Source organism: Corvus cornix, chromosome 2 (assembly GCF_000738735.6).
Source record: "Corvus cornix cornix isolate S_Up_H32 chromosome 2, ASM73873v5, whole genome shotgun sequence".
In the NCBI taxonomy this organism is placed as follows: domain Eukaryota; kingdom Metazoa; phylum Chordata; class Aves; order Passeriformes; family Corvidae; genus Corvus; species Corvus cornix.
Genome location: NC_046333.1, coordinates 134,385,873 through 134,404,491, shown reverse-complemented (window position 1 = coordinate 134,404,491; position 18,619 = coordinate 134,385,873). Strand labels below are relative to the sequence as shown.

The window sequence follows — 18,619 nt, the reverse complement described above, 5'->3', positions numbered from 1 at the left end:
ATTTATTCTAAATGTCCAAAACTGAAACATACACCACATTATTTGGCTAATATCCAGTATAAACCACTTAAAATCATGAAGTAAATGTATCATAACGTAGTAAAAACATTAAGCTTCGCATTTCCTAAGTGCAAAAGAACTCCAGTAATGTTCCAGAGCTCCATCTAAACTAAATATATCATTTGAGCTGTTAATGACAATCATGACCCCATGTGCACATATACATGGGAATGCTCAGAAGATGATGGAGACATGGATGAAATTTAGATATGTCAGATTTTTAATATGACAAAAGAACCCCAGGATACCTTTTTTTTTTGCAGCCTTGCTTTACATTTCTAGCCTCTTATCACACATTCCTTACTTCCTACATTATAGTAGTCCACGGCAGAAGTATGGTAAATGATGGTATGGCAAAATGAACATAATAATATGCATCCTCACAGATTCATGAAGCATTACATATTTTGTTACAGATAAATAGACAGGAAATTTGCAGCAACAACTCATTTTACTTATATTAAAATAATTAAGTTAGTCTAATAAGGCAGCATTGTAAGTTTTGCAATATGATCATTACTACAACACATACATACCCATCCCCTTCCACACTGTATCAGGTGAAAAGAGATTTCCACTGTTCTGACAAGATTCCAGGTATATAGGTAAACAGGATAACTTTCTTTTTTTAAAGTGAGCAGAAAATTACTTAAAATTTTTCTGATACTGCTCGCCTATGTGTCCATTTTCCTACACATTCATAAAAAATCAGTGAACCATTAGGGTAAGAAAACAGAAATCAGTGATTCAGCAACTGATTAGATTGCCTAATTGGAAGTAATTAGTACCCAGGAACAGGCTTAACATACCAGAAGAGTCACAGAAGCACACTTGAAAACACACACACGAAGTGCCTCACTTGAGCCTCATGGAATACCTTTCTGTTCTTCCTATGCAAGGGGAGTTTAACCTGTTCTCTACTGCTTGGGATATTTTACTTAATAGCAAAGAAGAGGCATTTAGGAGATAATTTATTCCTTTCAATTTTCACTCTCTGTGACCAGGTCCTAAAATCTGATTGACATTCCAGCTTCCCTACTGGAGTGGGCAGTAGTCTCCCAAGTGCTTCTGTGGAAAGGCTGAAGTACTGGAATATTATTACATCCTTGTGCTTGTTGAAATATCCATAAATAATTCTGAGTGCAAAACAAGACTTTGTGTTCCTTTCTGCTAGAGACTGCATGAATGAAACTCAGCTGAAGCAAGAAATTTCTCTATTTTTGTTTATCTGTTTATCTATTATTTTGTTTATCTATTTTCTGTTTATCTATTCCCATATTCAGCTTTTTCCAGTGTATTATCTGATTGCAATTAAAGTAATATAATGTATCATTGCCAATAGTTTAATTCTCTATTTTTTGTAACACTCCTTTACATTTTTTCAGCTGAAATAGGAAATTAAATGTATGAGAAATATAGAATTATTTAAATTTTTTTAAGTAAATATAATTTTTTTACCAGTATGAATTTGCGTTTAACCAAATACTCCTGAATTTCTCAAGTTACAATTCTCTGAAAAACTAGCAATGTGATAAAATAGAAATTAGCTTAATAAGACTGCAGAGTAAGAAAAAGGTGGTTCTTTGGGTCAATCAGTTGGAAATTTAGGGGAGAAAGAGTCATTGAAAGTGGTAGAAAAGAGAAAGCTGCCGTATGAAGTTTAGGGAAAGTACTGTGGGAATGTAGTTCCCTGTATGAAGTTCAGGGAATGAAGTAAAAAATTGTGCTTGGGATCAAACTGGCTGTAAGGTTGAGCACAGAATTGCTCAAGGGAAAAGGAGCCAGGAACCAGTAAAAGGATGTGGGTTCAGAGAAAAGGTGTGCTATACTTCCTATGAGCAGCTTACTCATTTCAACAATGGAAAGCAACTACTACAGCTAGTTACTTTTTCCAGAGTCCAGTTATACCATTTTAAAAGATTATATTCTCATCTGAATAAAGCAACAGTTAGTGCTCTCTGTGGTGGAATGTTTTCCATGCTGCTTCATAAACACCTGACATATCACACCAACAGACTATGTGAATAAAATGTGAAGTCAAGCTCTTAACTCTTAGAAAATGTCAAATGACATTCAAGAATAAAGTGCTGGTTATGTAACTTCCCCTGCCACATTTCATAGAAAATATTATAGTTAATAGTTTTATTTAATAGTTTGGATTTTTTAAAGAAAAAAACAGATTTTCTTTACTTATAAACAATAACAATTTTTTCACCACTAATGGTATGGATGGTTTTTGTTACATCAATTCTATAGAAATTTCTTCTAATCTCCGGGGATAGATGAAATCCTGGAAATGTTCCTTCCAACTGATAGTAACTGACAATTTGAAGACTTTAATTGTGAAACAATAGCAATTATCAGCAGAGAATTTTTGAGCTGACACATATTCAATCAAGATGGCTTTCAATAAGAAAGCCAGTATCAAATTATCACAGTGCTTCCAATACTGCATTTTAAATCATTGCTCCAAAGGTGTAGCACTGAAGTCTTTTATCAGAACTGCATTATTTTTAACACAGGCTTTTTTTTTGTTTTTTTTTTTTTTTTTTTTTTTGTGCATTTTATTACAAGGAATATAGCTACGACTCTTGGGGGAATGGGGGGTTTAAATTTGGCTCAAAGCTTCTTCTTTGCCACCTTCCTACTCCGACATCCCTGTTGGAGATAATCATCCTTCAGCAGACTCATGGAGGCACCAGGTGGGTGGTGCAGATAATTGTGCAATTAAACAGTGATTTGAAAGGAGAAAAAGAACTTAAAGAAACACTGCAATTATTAAGATTCAAACTGATGCAAACATTTTATAACACAGCTATAAGCAAATTTTCAGCAATGCATTTCTTTTACTTTACTGGGTATTTAAAATAGTAAAGAAGCAGTGACATTACATATCCCCATGTAGATACGTACCCACATGAGACGCACAACTGAAACTTGAAAAAATTATCCTAAAATTTCCAAATAAAGCATCAGGAACCCTTTATACTTTACAATACCTTTGTATTTTAATTTACATTTAAATGATTTTACTAAATGATTAACTAAATAATAAATAAATGACTACCTAATTACATATTATTCAGTTATGTATTTAATAAAGACCGTGAAAAAAAAAATCTGTTTTTTTCAGTGTTTTAATATGGCAAAATGCATCAAAAAAAATCTTTTCCTAGTTTGACTTAATCTGGCACGTACTTAATAACAGTATTGGATTAGGAGCCTGCTCCCCATGGATAAAGCAACTGCACAGTTTAAGAGACATTTAGAAATGTAGAATTTATGTTGCTCTTGCCCACGTTTAACTTGGTGTCAAATAAAAGAAGCAGGTATTTACACTGTGCTTTAGCTAACATGTAACAGACTCATACTGAATTATTTTGGTCTTCACTGGTTTGATTATAGCGAATGGGATTTTTTGGCATGTATTTCAACATTTACTTTATGTTAAAAAAATCCAAACCACATTCTTTCAACAGCATGAAAAAAATGAAGTGTGTATTCAAATACACTAATGAAATCTCCTCAGTAACAGGGGTGTGATAACCCTGCTGGTCCCAGCACATCCAGATAACATCTTTGAAGTGATTTTAAAATAATGGAGAATATTTCTCTAAATAACCATGCTCATAACTATTAGTTTGACAAAACAGATAGCAACAAAATGGAAAGTGTGCCATAGTTTTGATGAATGGATAGTGGATAACTTCCCTTTTCTCTTGCTTTCTTGTAAGTGCCTCTTAGAAAAACATTTATAATTTAGGAGCTTTCTCATACATTTCTCCTGCAAGACTATTTGAGTTAGGCATTCTCAGAATGCTCTGGCTTAACATACCTATGCTAAATTCACCATTAGCAGTGTTATGCCTCAGGGAGAACCCACCTAGGATATAGAATATAGTTAAATTAATAGTTGCTAAACAGTATCTAAATTCATTGAAGTTGTGGGCCTGAGTACAATTTTCTCACACTATCTTGGTGTTTGTTGTTGATATATCTTTCAGAAAGAAACACACAGGTATAGTTTGGTGGTTTTGTTGTTGTTCTTTGGTGGGTTTTTTTGGAACTACACTAAGATTCTCACATTATTCCTCTAATTCACCTAATTATATTGATTGTTTAAATATAAAACTCTAAGGTTAAATCCAACTGTTTCCAAGATTTTCTCAATGGTTTCTGTAGTTTGATTAGTTTCAGTTTCCCAATGAGGTAAAATTCAGCCTTAGAAAATTTACTAAAACCTGTCAAACTGACATTTACAAGGTTATCCCATTACAGATAAACGCTCTTATGGAACTTGGGTCCATATTAGGTCATGAGCATTCACATTTCTTTACATTACAAATTTAGGTTATTTCATAAGAGTGTGAGTACCCACAAAAAACCTCACATTTTGACAACAATTAACTAGTGGACCTGTATTAAATATACAGGTAAGAAATTAACAGGATTTCTCACTTTGAATTAGCAGTGTACACAGTAACATTTGACACTTTTGATAATACAGCTATAGATACAAATTTAAACCATAAATTTACCCTTATATTATACAAAAATAAGTATATGATATAGCATATTTGACATATTTAAGGGTTTGGTGTTTGAAATTACAATTATTTCCAAGTAAATTTAAAAAAAATGTGTCTTTCAGGGGGTTTATTAATTTTATTTCCTATTCTAACAATGCATTCAAGTTTGAAGGAATGTTTTACATTGCCATTAGTCTTTTTGTATGTGGCTTCAACTAACTCCTCAGTGCCATATACCTTAGAGAACTTAATGCTGAATTACCTAGAAAAGGAAGGAAAGAATTTTCTTACTCATATTCTCAGTAATACTTCAACTTAGCAACTGAGTATGTCTGTAAGAGGGTACTGTTTCTAAATCCCCTTTCTGCAAGCAACTTCAAGGATAAGTGGATCGTGGAAACAAGAAACCATCAGAGCTGTGGGAAGGAAAAATGTGATTTGTTTTCAGAGCCAAGTGTGGGTAACGTAAAAAGATTACAAACCTATACAAAAATTCAGTTTTCAACTTCTCCCAACTGCCTGCAGTTCCAGCAGTTTCCAGGAGCAATACCACTGAAGAGCTACTTTAGGGATACCATTGGGTTTTTATTATATAGCAGAGACAGTATCATAAATATTCATTAAAAAATTTTGAAGTCTAATCATCTTTCCATTCATAAAATCACTGTCAAACTAACAATGAATATAAAACATGATAAATATTTGGGAATTGTCTTATCCTGTTCTCTCCAGTATTGCCTAAAACAAATATGTTTCAGAGATGTTGCAATAGAGGAATAACTAGTCAACAATTTGATTACATAGGCAACCACTCACCATGTGCGAAGAGGAGAATTTCTCTGTGTGTTTTGGAAAATACAGACAACATATAAAACTGTGTTCAGAGATTCAGAGCACACCTATCAAGCAAATACCTATTAATCTAGAACTGTCGTGAAAATTCAATAATCTCATCACCAACAGCCTTCTGACACTGCTTTTCCGACATATTCTAAAAAACACAATTATTTTTCTCTAAATCAAGTCAGTCCAGCAGGGATTATTTGACTGAAATGATGGAAAAACATTGTGGTACAGTACTTCAAGCAACCTTTCACAGCTATGCATTTATCGGGGAGGCAACAAATGAACTTGCGTAGTGAAAAAACGCAGCAGCATTCCATAAGACATATACAGGCTCTAAGGGCAAGTTTAGGTCCTATTTCAAGGATGACTCGTCTAAAAATCAATATAACATTATGTCCCAAAAGCATTCTGTAATCTTCTTTTAAGGAAACAGCTCGGAATCTTCATGTTATTGCCTTCTTTATGAAAATCAGATATTCTAATGAACCAACTGAATAGCTTTTCTTTTCCATAACTTAAACAGAAATATTAAATATTCTACTGCAAAAAAGAGTTTGACTTATGATCTACTGTACTTGTGATGAATACAGTTACTATTCTGGATGAGAAACACTTGACTGTTTTTTCACTAGCTTAATTTTTGCCCATTTGACTTTTTTATTCACCAAATTAAATTACAAGTCACTTTGAAGGGATTTGGGTTTTAATTCATTCTGATACTTTTTTTGTAACAGGTCTCATTGGGAACATTTAAATTTTTTTTCTTCTGAAATTAAAACATTATAGTCTTCTGAAGAACATTGTCTTGCATACCATACAATCATTGACCATCACATTACTGGTCTCTAGAAATATTAATCTTTTCTGTTCAATATTGCTAACAAAAAGCCACTGATTTCTCAAATTCTTTGTTTTACAGTTAGAAACCCCAATGATGTGTTGTCGCTTGAGGAATAACCTGTAATGGATATCTGTAAAAGTATTAACTTCAAATGCTAGGCATATTATCACTCAAGATAACAAAATATATTTGTATTACTCCTTGGTATATGCAATTATAAAATGAGACAATATCTAGCAATCATGCCTATCATTATAAAGTGCAGGGATTTCAACTTGGTGCATAAGAAGCTGCAAGATTTTAAAAATTAAAGGTAATAAATACTTTTTGTTTTGATTTTCTAACCTGAAGACAATGAGGTGGAAAAGACCAATAATTTTTTTGATGTCACAAAGTCATTGCCACAATTAATTCAGCAAAATTAACTACATTGTTCAATTATTGCTGCAATTCTTTTTTACATCATTAAAATTCATAGAGGTTGCTAAAGCTCTGCTTACTGTTTGGGAAGTTCCATTAGGCAAAACATTAGTCACAGTCAGATGTGCTGCTAAACACAGAGACTCGGATTTCATACATGCTGCCCTAATCATTTTTTTTCTTTTTTACGAAATGTCTCAGAAGGTTGAGCGAAGACAAACACAGAACACAGTACTGGAACACACTTTTGTTACATCTGTGGACTGTGCTGTATCTGATGGGAGCATTACATTAATACTGAGCTGAAATTATCTGGGTTTATGCCTCTTTATTCAGCAGCAAAAACAACGAAGTCTACTGATAGATTTTTCAAAAGATATTTAGTACTTAAAGAATTCACTAATATAACATGCAAAAATATTTTTATAAAAAAAGACAACTAAACTATTCAACCTTTATATTATATATTTTTTCATAGATTTTTTCAGATTCCCTCCTGGCAAACACATGTTCACTGAACAGTTTTTTCAGTCTTATATGCACTTATATTTTGTAATGTATGTCATGTAACCAGTGGATAAACGAGTAGAGAAATGCTAATCTCTGGGATTAGGTATGTAATTTACTTTAGCAAGCTACCATACTGAAGTTACTCACATTGATGCATGTAGGCTACAGCTGTTCTAATTCCAGCCAGATATTTACCTCTCTCTGTCCGGGGAGTAGTGGTCATCTATAACACGGTGTCTATCCATCCGGTTCAGGGTGTTGTAATGCGCAGGGGTAGATCGACTCCCTCGTGGTCCCTGATCCGCATTCCGACTAAGGACAAAAGATATGAGGTTCTGAGTTTTGAGTGTGCCTGGATGACATCCTCTCACTGGTTTGTAAAGACAATTATTAGCAAACATGTTGGTAACAAGATCTGTTATCTGACCAGACTTTTGTATACATTTAAAGTCAAATGATTTTAAATCTTAGAGTAAAATAATTTCTCATTTAGAAAACAGTGCCAAGTCCATGATAGGGATAGAGCTCTCTTTTTTTGTTCCAATGTGTTTCTTCTGGAAATAAGAGTAAATTTTTTTCCTTCATTAAAAATGTTAATCTTAGACAAAATTTCATTAGTTTTTCCAGACTTCAAGGAAGAATTCCTTTCTAACTGAAACACACACTCTAAACAATTTTTTATGAGCTCTTTATTTTGGCTTTACTATAAAGACATAAACTGTAGTAAGACACAATGGGGACTTGTGGCTGTTACTGCTGAAAACATTGGCATCTGAATTAAATAATAGCTGCTTGTTTTGCCCTGGAAAACTCATTCTGTAATCTCACTAGAAAAAAATCTGAAAAAACCCAGAACTGTTTGTGCAGGCTTGGTTAAAGAGCACCAATCACCTGTACTATTTGAGACCAAAACTTCCCCTATCGATTGCTTTGCTCAGTTTATCTATCAATACCTGACACACACTAACTTCACTTTTGCTGCTCTGTAAAACAAATCCACAAGAATAGGAAAATAAAAGGCAACAGTTAACTGTAATAATTACTGGATAATTAAAACATAATTGTTTTGTATAGATTTGAAAATAACAAATTTCATGCTTCCCTCCATACAAGTTCAAGTTTTAGACCAATACATTCTTCTGTCCCCTGTCCTTTACTGCAATCTGCAGTAGCATGAGCCTAAGTTTCCTTTTTTTTTGTTTTATACCACTCAGTTCCCCTTTCCTTTCTTGTCACTTTGCCCTTTTGGTACCTGTCATACCTTTATCATTCACCAGTTTCTGATTAGTGTTAACTTGTACGTGTATCCTTCATTGCTGCTGCCATGCCATCGTTTATTTCTGCATATAAGTGCTATAAAGATGTTGTGTTACACACAAACTTTTGCCTTCAGCTCCACTTCATTTGTTATAAAACATTTTCCACTCTGGCATTCGTAAAACCAAATACTGAGTTTACTCTGGCTGGTAAACTTTATATTTGCCATACTAAGAGCATAATTCTTCTGCCTTCTGCTCTACAACTCTTTCCTGCAACTTCTTTTCTGTATGTTTTTTAACTCCCCCTATTTATACTAGTTAGAAAATCCAGCATTATCTTTACCTGCCATTGAACACTGTCATGTGTATTTGTACTTTAGAATGGACTTTAACAGGGTTCCTCTGCTGTTCTTTGTTAACCTCTTTTTACTTTTCCCAACAACCAAATCTCAGTCCTCCTTACTGAGCTCTAGATTCTCTCTGACCCTTTTCCCATGTTTCTTTCATGCTTCAAAAAAAAAAATATTTTACTTTACTTATCTCTTCCTTGACTTAAATACTTGAGTTTTCTCAAGCTATCATTTCTTTGAAAAATTTCCCAAAGATCTGGGCTATCTGCCTACATAATCAAAACTCCTACCTAAACTCTGAGTATAAGACTTAGTCTGTAAAACTCAGTACCATCCTGTCTGCTAAAATCACTTTCTGTAAGATTACTTTATTGGTTTTTTGTTCTAAATAAATATTTATTTTCTTGAAATTTCTGTATTTTATCAGATTCTGACCATGCTTTTAACATCCTACACAACTGTATTTCTCCTGCTTCACAGTATTACTACTTTTTCAGTTCTGTTTCACTCTAGGGATACCTTTATTAGACAGATTTACTATTTTAACAAAAAGGGATATACTTTCCCCAATGAACTTTGTTCTCTAAGAAAATTTTCTTTCACAACATGTGTCTTCACTCCCTAGAAACTTTCTTGCAGTTGACAGAACATGGATGGAAGAAACTAGATAACAGGTAAGCAGGTGAAAATTTGTAATTTCAGGCGGTGATGGTAGAGAATAAGGAGCATCCTACTGGATTTATTACACTATTTCAGCATAGTTACTTCCTATAGTCACCTCCATCTTGCTTTTTCAAGTGTATAGTCTTAGAAAAAGCTGAACCTGGTGTTATTTAGTGCCTGCCACAGTCTAAACTCCATTCTGATCTACAGAGAAAATAACAGTACGTTAAATATATTAGCTTAAAACACTACAAGAGCAATAGCAATTTCTTGTCAGCTATGATGCAGTGGGCCTTTGGTGGAGTTTGTTAATAAACTTAAGTAGGACTGAGGACTGCAAAATGGTTTCTAAGATATAACCACAACTTCTATGGCCCAAAAACTCCTGCCTGCAGAGGTGCCAGTAATGGGAAATCTCGGGTGTGCAGCATGCTCACTGCAGTTAGGACATCTGTACGGCAGCACATGCACAACAAACTCACTTAACAGCATGCAAATGTGATTGATAATTCTTATAGATTTCCTGAGTACACATTCATTTTCAGTAGAACTAGAAAAGACATTTCTGTAGTACATAGATTATACTTCTTTTCTACAAATCCTCAAGCTCTCATAACCCAATTTTCTGAGCTCAACAAGTCCCCAGAGAAATGATTTGGTGTGTGGGCAGGGAAATATTACACAAATAATGCATTTGATTCTGGCATTGTAGGAAACAGCTGCAATAAATCCAAAACTATATTTAAAAACTTAGCTTTAGGAAAGTTAAAAAGCAAGAGACATTTTGAACATGTAAAGAAATGCAAAACTACAAGAAAAAGAAAAGTACGTTTTTCAATTATGTTAAACAAGTGTTAATTACCAGCTTGGGTAAAAGTTCTGCCCAAAATGCGCACAACATGCATGCAGACAGAAACACATAAAAACACAAACATACACACACAAAGAGATTTTGCTCACATTTATGTCTATATCTCAGACAAGCTCTGGAGATTGAGCATAGGCAATTACTTAGGCTGAAATCAGTATAGTAAAAATCAGAATAGGCCCCTTTGTGTCTACCATTTATTTATGTCTCATTTCAAGTCAGGCTGTATGTTTTAGATGGGTTTAGATTTCAAATAGAAACACACAGTTTCTGCCTCTTAGCTGTATGAGATGTGGGATAATTTGGGATCCTAGAACTTCACTAATGCCAAAGGATATCATGTAGGCTACATCCATTAGAGGAAATGGCAAGTAAAACCATAAGTAAGATATTATGAAGTCAAGAGAATTTTAACTTAACAAAAAGAACAAAGGTAACAGAAAGGAAAGCAGAACACAGAAGAATCAGGATAGCTGCAAGAAAGGGAGAGGAACGTCCTCCTGCCAGGAAATACTGGATACCAAATCTTCAGTATTAAAGGGGAATTGTGGACATTATGGACAAACGAAGTAACTTGCACTTTCATTTCAACTGAGTTTCATAATCTGGAAACTTATCCATTCATAGCAAAATAAGTGCTGGAAAACAGGTTTCATTCCCATTAACATCTGTCTTTCTGCTTCCTTTCTCTTAAGAAAGCTTATCCTTTCAATTAATTAGCAGGCAATATCCAAAAGGACTAGCTTTTGGAAGAAATTTCCTGGTCTTTTTTTCTCAAGATAAATAATTATCAGAGACCTTCCAAGACCAGGAGTTGATATCCTTCACTATAAAATTGTATGTCTGTCAGTTTATTCTTGATGATTCAGAAGTGTGGAAAAAAGAGTAGAAAGGAAGCTATTATGGACAGCAAGTGAGGCTCCCCAGAACCTTAATTCTACAGAAACAAAAGGGTTGAAAACATCCACTGTCATATGAATGCTAAGGAAATATCCAACTATCACATACTATAAAACATGGCACCTGTAAATTGCTCTAGAAAACGAAAATGTGGAGAAATATTTTTCTTTCCTTAGATTGGACTGCATTGAATTTTGATGAAGAACTAGATATAAATAGGCAGAAGATACAATTATGTAATCATATAATAAATAATATAGTAATAATAAACCATAAATAACATAGAATTATATATAAATTAGGCACATCACTATAATGTAAGAAAAATCATTATTGGCTTGACATAATTTTGTAAGATCTAACCAATTCATTGCCATTTTGAAAGTCTGGAGATCATTTCCTGTATTGGTACAGGATCAATACCACTTCAATTTATATAACTGTATAGTTAAACAAGAGTTTACCTTTGTGGGGGAGGGACACTGGGAGACCACGATCTAGTCCGTCCTATACTATCTCCACGGTGAGGGGACCCTGATCGAGAACAATGATTAGATGACATTACTTGTTCTGGCACTGATAATGTTGAACTTTGAAGATCTCTCCCATTATGTCGATAATCTAAAAAGAAATGCAAATATTCAGTGAATCTGAAGTTGCACTTTTCAATTTCCTGCCATATCTGTAGTAGTGAGAAACTCAATAAAAGATGGGATTTGATCAACAGTGTTATCATGTGTTCTTGGGTTTTATTATGAAACATACATATGTAAAGTTGACTCCTGTTGCTGTGATTTATTTAAGTACAATTATGGCTCCTATAGTCACTAAAAATTAATACCATGCACCAAATTGGGGACTTACCATTTATGGTTAATATGATGTATTAAAAATAAAAAAAATTAAACTGATTGTTCCTTAGAATAACAAAGCTGATTATTGCATTTTTAATTAAAATTGTATTGCAACTGTTTTGTACAATGTATTTCAAATAGAAATGTCCATAATTAAAAATTAATCCAAAGTTTAGTTCAAATATTTGGGACAGGAAGCTACTATGTAGTTTAATAAAGAGACTGGGCTCAAGAAAGATTTGTATCTCAGAAACAATTAAAGTAACAGTGACTCAATGACATCAGATTTCACTCACAATTCTGAACTAAAAAACATGATTCCTTCACAAATAGCAAGCATCCTGGCTTAATCTTGATAAACCTTAATAGAAGGCATAAATGGTCTAAGCAAAAGCCTCCAAGTTACACTGGCCTAAAAGGCTAACACATGGATATTTTACACAGGCTTTTAATAAAAACCTTTTTTAAAAGCTGGATGTATTAAAAGTGATTGTCTTCATCTAATCGAAAAACCTGAATTGACTGTCCCAGGGTGCAATACTCTCTGTGAAAAAAAGATGCCAGATATACAGCAATTTCAAATAAATTTCCCCCAAATTTTGTGAGGATTAAATTAAAACATAATGATAAGAAATTGAAGATTTGCAATTGTTAACCTGATTATAATGCTTAGCAGGAATAGGTCTTCAGAGAGTTCCTGGTGGCTGTGACAACTGATATAACTGATTTCTTTGTTTTGAAGACAGTAACCAAGTAAAGAATAGTTAGAGAGATCCACCTGGCACTGGAAAAATTCTTGCTCATGAAACTGTTAGGCTTTTCCCATGAGAATCTTCCAAGAGTATAATAATCTTCTGCTCATGATTTTTCTTATTTTTCTTCCTGGAAAATGTTCACTAAGGACCTAAACAAAACCTTATTAATTCATTCCACTTTATGGTTCCAAGTATGTTCAATACTTTCAACTGAGTATTCATATTTACTGTATGGCCTCACAACCAAAGATATATATAAACAATCCTAATTCATAAATAACTTCTTCCTCCTATGTTTAGGAGTAAACTGCTTTGTGTGTATCTGGTATGCGTACATAAAGTGAAAAAAAAATCCACATCATCATTACATCACACTAATATAATGATGTTGAGGATCACATAGTCTCTCCTCACTACACAGCAGTCAAACCATGTTATGTGAATCTTCAGCTGAGAGTCAGTAATGAAATACAGACTTTTATCCTATATACAAAGTACATTTATTAGCATAAGCACTGACAAAACATGTAAGGGCCAGAGCAACATAATTCTGAAATCATCAAGGTGAGACAGGGGAAATTTCACCTGTGTTTGAAACACTCACTAGTGAAGTGTAGGAGATAAATAAATAAATTTTTTGCAAGTCCGTCTGGAAATCATTATATTCTGGAATTCTCCAATTCTTTAACCAGAGGTAAAAGAGCTAAAGTAACAGTAGTGGGGAGCCCACCCTGCAGCAGACTCCTGGCAGGACCTGTGGACCTGTGAAGAGAGAAGCCCACACACTGGAGCAGGTTTGCTGGCAGGACTTGTGACCCACACTGGAACAGTTTGTTCCCAAAGATCTGCACCCCATGGGAGGTGGAGCAGTTTGTGAAGAACCCAATGAACTGACATTGGAGAAGTTCAAGAAGGACTGTCTCCCATGAGAGAGACCTCACTCTGGAGAAGGGCAATAGAGTGAATGGTTCTCCCCCTGAGGAGGAAGGAGTGGCAGAGACAATGTGTGATGAACTGACTGCAACCCTCATTCCCATCTCCCTGCATAGCTGAGAGGGAGGAGGTAGAGAACCAAGAGTGGAGTTGAGACGAGAGACAAGGAAGGGGTGGGGGAAAAGTGTTTCAAAACTTGGGGGGGCGGGGGATATTTTATCATTATCATTCTCTGATTTTATTGGTAATAAAATACTTTCTCTGAGTTGTCTGTTTTGCCTGTGACAGTAACTGTTGATTGATCTCTCCCTGTCCTTATCTCAACCCACAAGTCTTCAGTGATACTTCCTCTCCCGTGTCCAGCTCATGAGGGAAGCGATGGAGCAGCTTTGGCGTCCACTTGGCATCTAGCCAGGGTCAATCCACCACACATAAATGAGTAGCAAATTATTATCAATTTCTAGGTATTGAAATAAAAAATATGATTTGCAATACAAGAACACAGAGAGAAATATTTTCTTGTTATCCTAATAATGCATAACTATTGATACAAAAAAGACAGAGATGGTTCTCTGTATTTTGCATACACAGGGAGAATTTGTTGCATTTGGAGATGGAAAACAATAGAGTAGTAATATGAAGAAACAGGTAAATCCTTTGAAAAAATTCAGCAGTTTATATAATATTATGTATGTACAGTCATTGAAGTATGAGGGGAACGAGCAATACCATAAGGTATTCTAGATGACTAAACATTCTGAGGGGCAAGGTAATCAATTAAGAAAACACAAACAAAAACCTTCTTTGTCTAAAAAATTCCTAGAAGTGAGAACAAGTAAATCACAATTATTGAATTATTTAAATCTGCACATAGAAACAGACTAATTACTTTGGAACAAAAAGCCTCTTCCAGCTCTAATTTGTTATTTTAGTTGACCACTTACACAGTATTGTTGCAATAAATCAAAATATATCATTATATAATTAATTGTCAAGTCTAATCCTGATCGAATAAGTGCTTTACATTAATTTGGAAGTAGACATGCAGTGCTTTCTGGTAACTAACACTGGTACTGCTTCCTTATGACAACAACAAAGGCAAAAAAAAAATCAGCATTCCTAGAAATTTTGCTACATTTTGCTACATTTTTGCTACATTATTTGAACAAAACTAGATGTGTTTAGCTGTGATCAAAGAAATAGACTAATACTGTCTAATAATATTGTTGCCAGAAAATAAACTTTGACATTTGTAATTAATTTACTTAAACCAAAAATTATTATATTTATAAACTCCTCTTTTGCCAACAGGTCACACATTGAAAAGCAGATGTTTCAGTAAGGCAACCCACTAGCATGAGATAATTTCAAAACTGTCCTTCAGTTTTGTAGAGTTAATGTAGCTCTGATTGAACTGTTTGTACTGTAGGTATGATTTAACTTGCCATTTCAAAATATTGCATATCTAGGAGATAAGGTTAGAGAAAGTAGGCAAAAACATTCTCTTCTGAAAAGAAATTATAGACAGTAGAAACAGGTCATAAGCACAGACTGACCAATGAGTTGCTATTGAGCAAAGCAGATACTTATTTATAGCAGTAGTAAAAATAGGACAAACATTATCCTGCTTGCAGCTATAAATATTGAGTCATCACCATAGAATCAAAGGCTCTATAACTATGGCAAGCCTCTTAAATCAACATAGAGAGTACACAGAACCTGATAATCAGTGTAGAGATAATCAGTGATAAACAACTGTGAGCTGCAGATACCTAAAAGACAGACACATGACAAAGATAACTGCAATGCCACCACCTTCTTCTTTCATGGGAAGGTTTCATTAAAAACTGATACACATGAAAAGAGGGATTTTACAAGGCACACTAAATACAGCTTCTTCAGACCTTAAGTTTTAGTTTTATCTGATTTAAGAGAGACTATTAATATACTTGACTTAAAGTATTAATCCACACAGTATAGCTGTACTGTGCTAATATTATGCTATGCAGGGTACATATTCAATAAATACTGATATTAATGAATTGTTAATAAATTATGAATCTTTCAGGAACAAAATTGCAGAAAATCACAAACTTCCAAATATTAGGTTCACATCCTCAGCACTAAAATAGCCCTAAAAAGAATTAATTTAAGTGTACTAATGAAGATTTTAATTTAGATGCCTTGCTGCTTGATTTACTTGAAAGAAAGTCTTTGTATGAAAATTGTTCTAGAAAGGCAGTACTAGAATGGCTGTTCATCACAGGCGACATCATGGACTTGTTTCTGACGCTGATGCTAAGTGGCATTTTCTCCACTTTAATGTCTGTACTTGATTGAGGCGTCAAGCTTTCAGATATTTAACTTTCTAACACTCACAGTGGTTGCACTTAGAACAAGCACTAATTAAAAACAATTATATAATCAAATTGCCAGAAATGCTTAACATACCAAGATTTCACACATGGGCACTTTGGAGGGAGTTCAGTTCTTTTATACAAATGTGCTCAGCTTCTGTGGTGATTTGAACATCTAAATGAAGAATTTGGATGTCCTCTAAAAAAACTGCTGACAGTCACTGATCAAATAAATTGAATTAATAATATTTGAATACTGTATAAGTTGCAGAAACATTATGCATTGCTTTGGGGAATAATTTTGTATCAAAATATTACTCTACAAATATGGGAAGAAGGAATGTACAGTGAAAGGAATCAGTAAACATGGCAGTGGGAACAGCTGGTTACTTGCTGCATAGCAACTCATTTCCTCACAGGTATATTTAGCTCTACAGCACTAACTGTATTTATGGGCCCATTACACTTGAGACAATTCTTTTCTTATGGGAGAGCATTACCACACAGTAATAAACTACAGCTTGCTGAGTTTTCAGTGCTGTTCCTATACCCATCATGACATGAAAAGCTTGGGGAAAAACCCAAACCACCACAGGTAGTATTAAGATGTTTCTTCTTAGTTAAGCACTCATCCATGTATATTTTCATCTGTCCAACAAGTCCCCCAAATTAGCCTCCTCTTCACACTGTTGATTGGAATTTATCAGTCTTTTCTTGTACATTTCCTTTTTAGAAGTGCTCTTCACCACAATTGTAACCCACCCCAACAAATCTTTCCCTTATGTGAGAAGTATTCACTAAGAGCATCTCTGATAGGAATGCAACTTCATTGCAATTTTCACTGCCTATTAATGCCTTTGTCACTCCATAGATATTAGGACTATGGTAGAACATAAACTAACACACCAAGCTCATATTTGCTTAACTTTCCTCGAAGAGAATGCGACTGGTAATTATTAATAATCTGAAAATAAAACTTGAATCAAATTCCATCTTTACTTTCAAAGTGGAGTGATACAGCTTATATTTTAAAAAGTTTTGACTAGTTTTGACTAGTTTAAAGAAAAGCATTGAGAGAATTTCATTGTTTAAAGAGAAAGATGATTTGTCAGCTGAGGAAATGATACGGAAGAATATTTTTTTTCTTTAAACAATAAAAATATTACATTCAAAATTTAAATAAGAGAACAAACGTACAAATGGAAAGTATACATTAAGAAATGAAAGTAAAAATTCAAGGAAAAACTTGAAAAATTATAATCATGTGTGAAGAACTTTAGGCATAAAGTTTTAATTAATATATACATCATTTGTTTAAAAGAAAGGAAAGTGGTTAAAGATCCATTGATCTAGGGGGTCAGCATAATGATTATTTTAACATGGGTTGAATTTCACTTTCAGTTTGGGAGGGGGATTTTTGTGATACACAGACTGACATTTTTAACTCAAGGGAGAGCCAGATAGAACACATTTTAGACCAGGGCATTTGGTATGAGCACACAATAAAATAAAAAGCTTGTCAGTGTTAATGTCTGAAGTTACTGGGCTTTTGGGTCACTACAGACTCCCATTTAGGGCTAGCTGTTGATCTACAATGAAATCCGTGTTTTAGTAGGGATAGAAGTAATCCACTCTATGTGCTAATGCTGTAAGATGTCTTTCAATAGGCAGTTGATTTCAATCTGTAACCAAAGTGTGTTTTCTGCATCTGCTTTGAGAAGCAATCATCCACAGGATTCAGGTATAAAAATTCAGCCCACGTTATCAGCAAATTGAGAAAAAGACATTTCCTCTGCAGCGAAGGCTGCAACATGACAGTGAAATAATTCTTTTGAACAAAGGATTCCTCAGGTGTTCTGAGAAGTGAAGCAAAAATGGATAATTGCTTTTTGTTCTTCTTCAAACACAGAAATATTTTTGTAAGTCCAATGATATTTTCTGTACTGATTGTTACTATTTTTTCCTAATTTACTTATCTCTAACTATCCTCTGAATAAATATCTACTTTGTATTCTTATTTGCTCCTGAAACATACTGCTATCTTCTGCATAATGATAAAAACTAATCACTATAAATGTTTTTCTTCTCAAGGCTAGAGACTGCATTCTCTTACTTGGAAAAGCTCTTCTCTATAGAGGTTTGTAATGCAGTCTATGCAGAATTCACTGCCTTACATACTTCCACGATTCATCTGTTGAAACACATCTCAGATCACAAGTGTTTCATAATACATTATAATGGATATAATATATTGATGCAGAACTGAATTTTAAACATTAATATCCTGCTTAATATTTTAGTGTTACAAAAATAATAGGTGAGAATTTTATGATTAAATTGTCTTGACAATACATGTCTCTGTTCATAAAGTCAGACTCAGTAGGCTGCTTGTACTCCCTAGGTTACACATATACTATAAAGTATCTGTAATGAAAACTATTTAGGAATTACAGTCCATATTCACTGAATTTTTT

At 34.0% G+C, this 18,619-nt stretch overlaps 1 protein-coding gene across 49 annotated transcripts in view; it reads right to left on the bottom strand.

Moving 5' to 3' along the window:
• Positions 1-18,619, bottom strand: part of RIMS2 (regulating synaptic membrane exocytosis 2) — a 454,433-nt gene that overhangs the window by 154,590 nt on the left and 281,224 nt on the right. For all 49 annotated transcript variants that reach the window (XM_039548364.1, XM_039548365.1, XM_039548401.1 and 46 more), the window contains 2 exons: positions 11,711-11,867; positions 7,402-7,518 (listed from right to left, as the gene is read on the bottom strand). In XM_039548364.1, the coding sequence (XP_039404298.1) occupies positions 7,402-7,518; positions 11,711-11,867 (274 nt within the window). The remainder of the gene's footprint in view (positions 1-7,401; positions 7,519-11,710; positions 11,868-18,619) is intronic.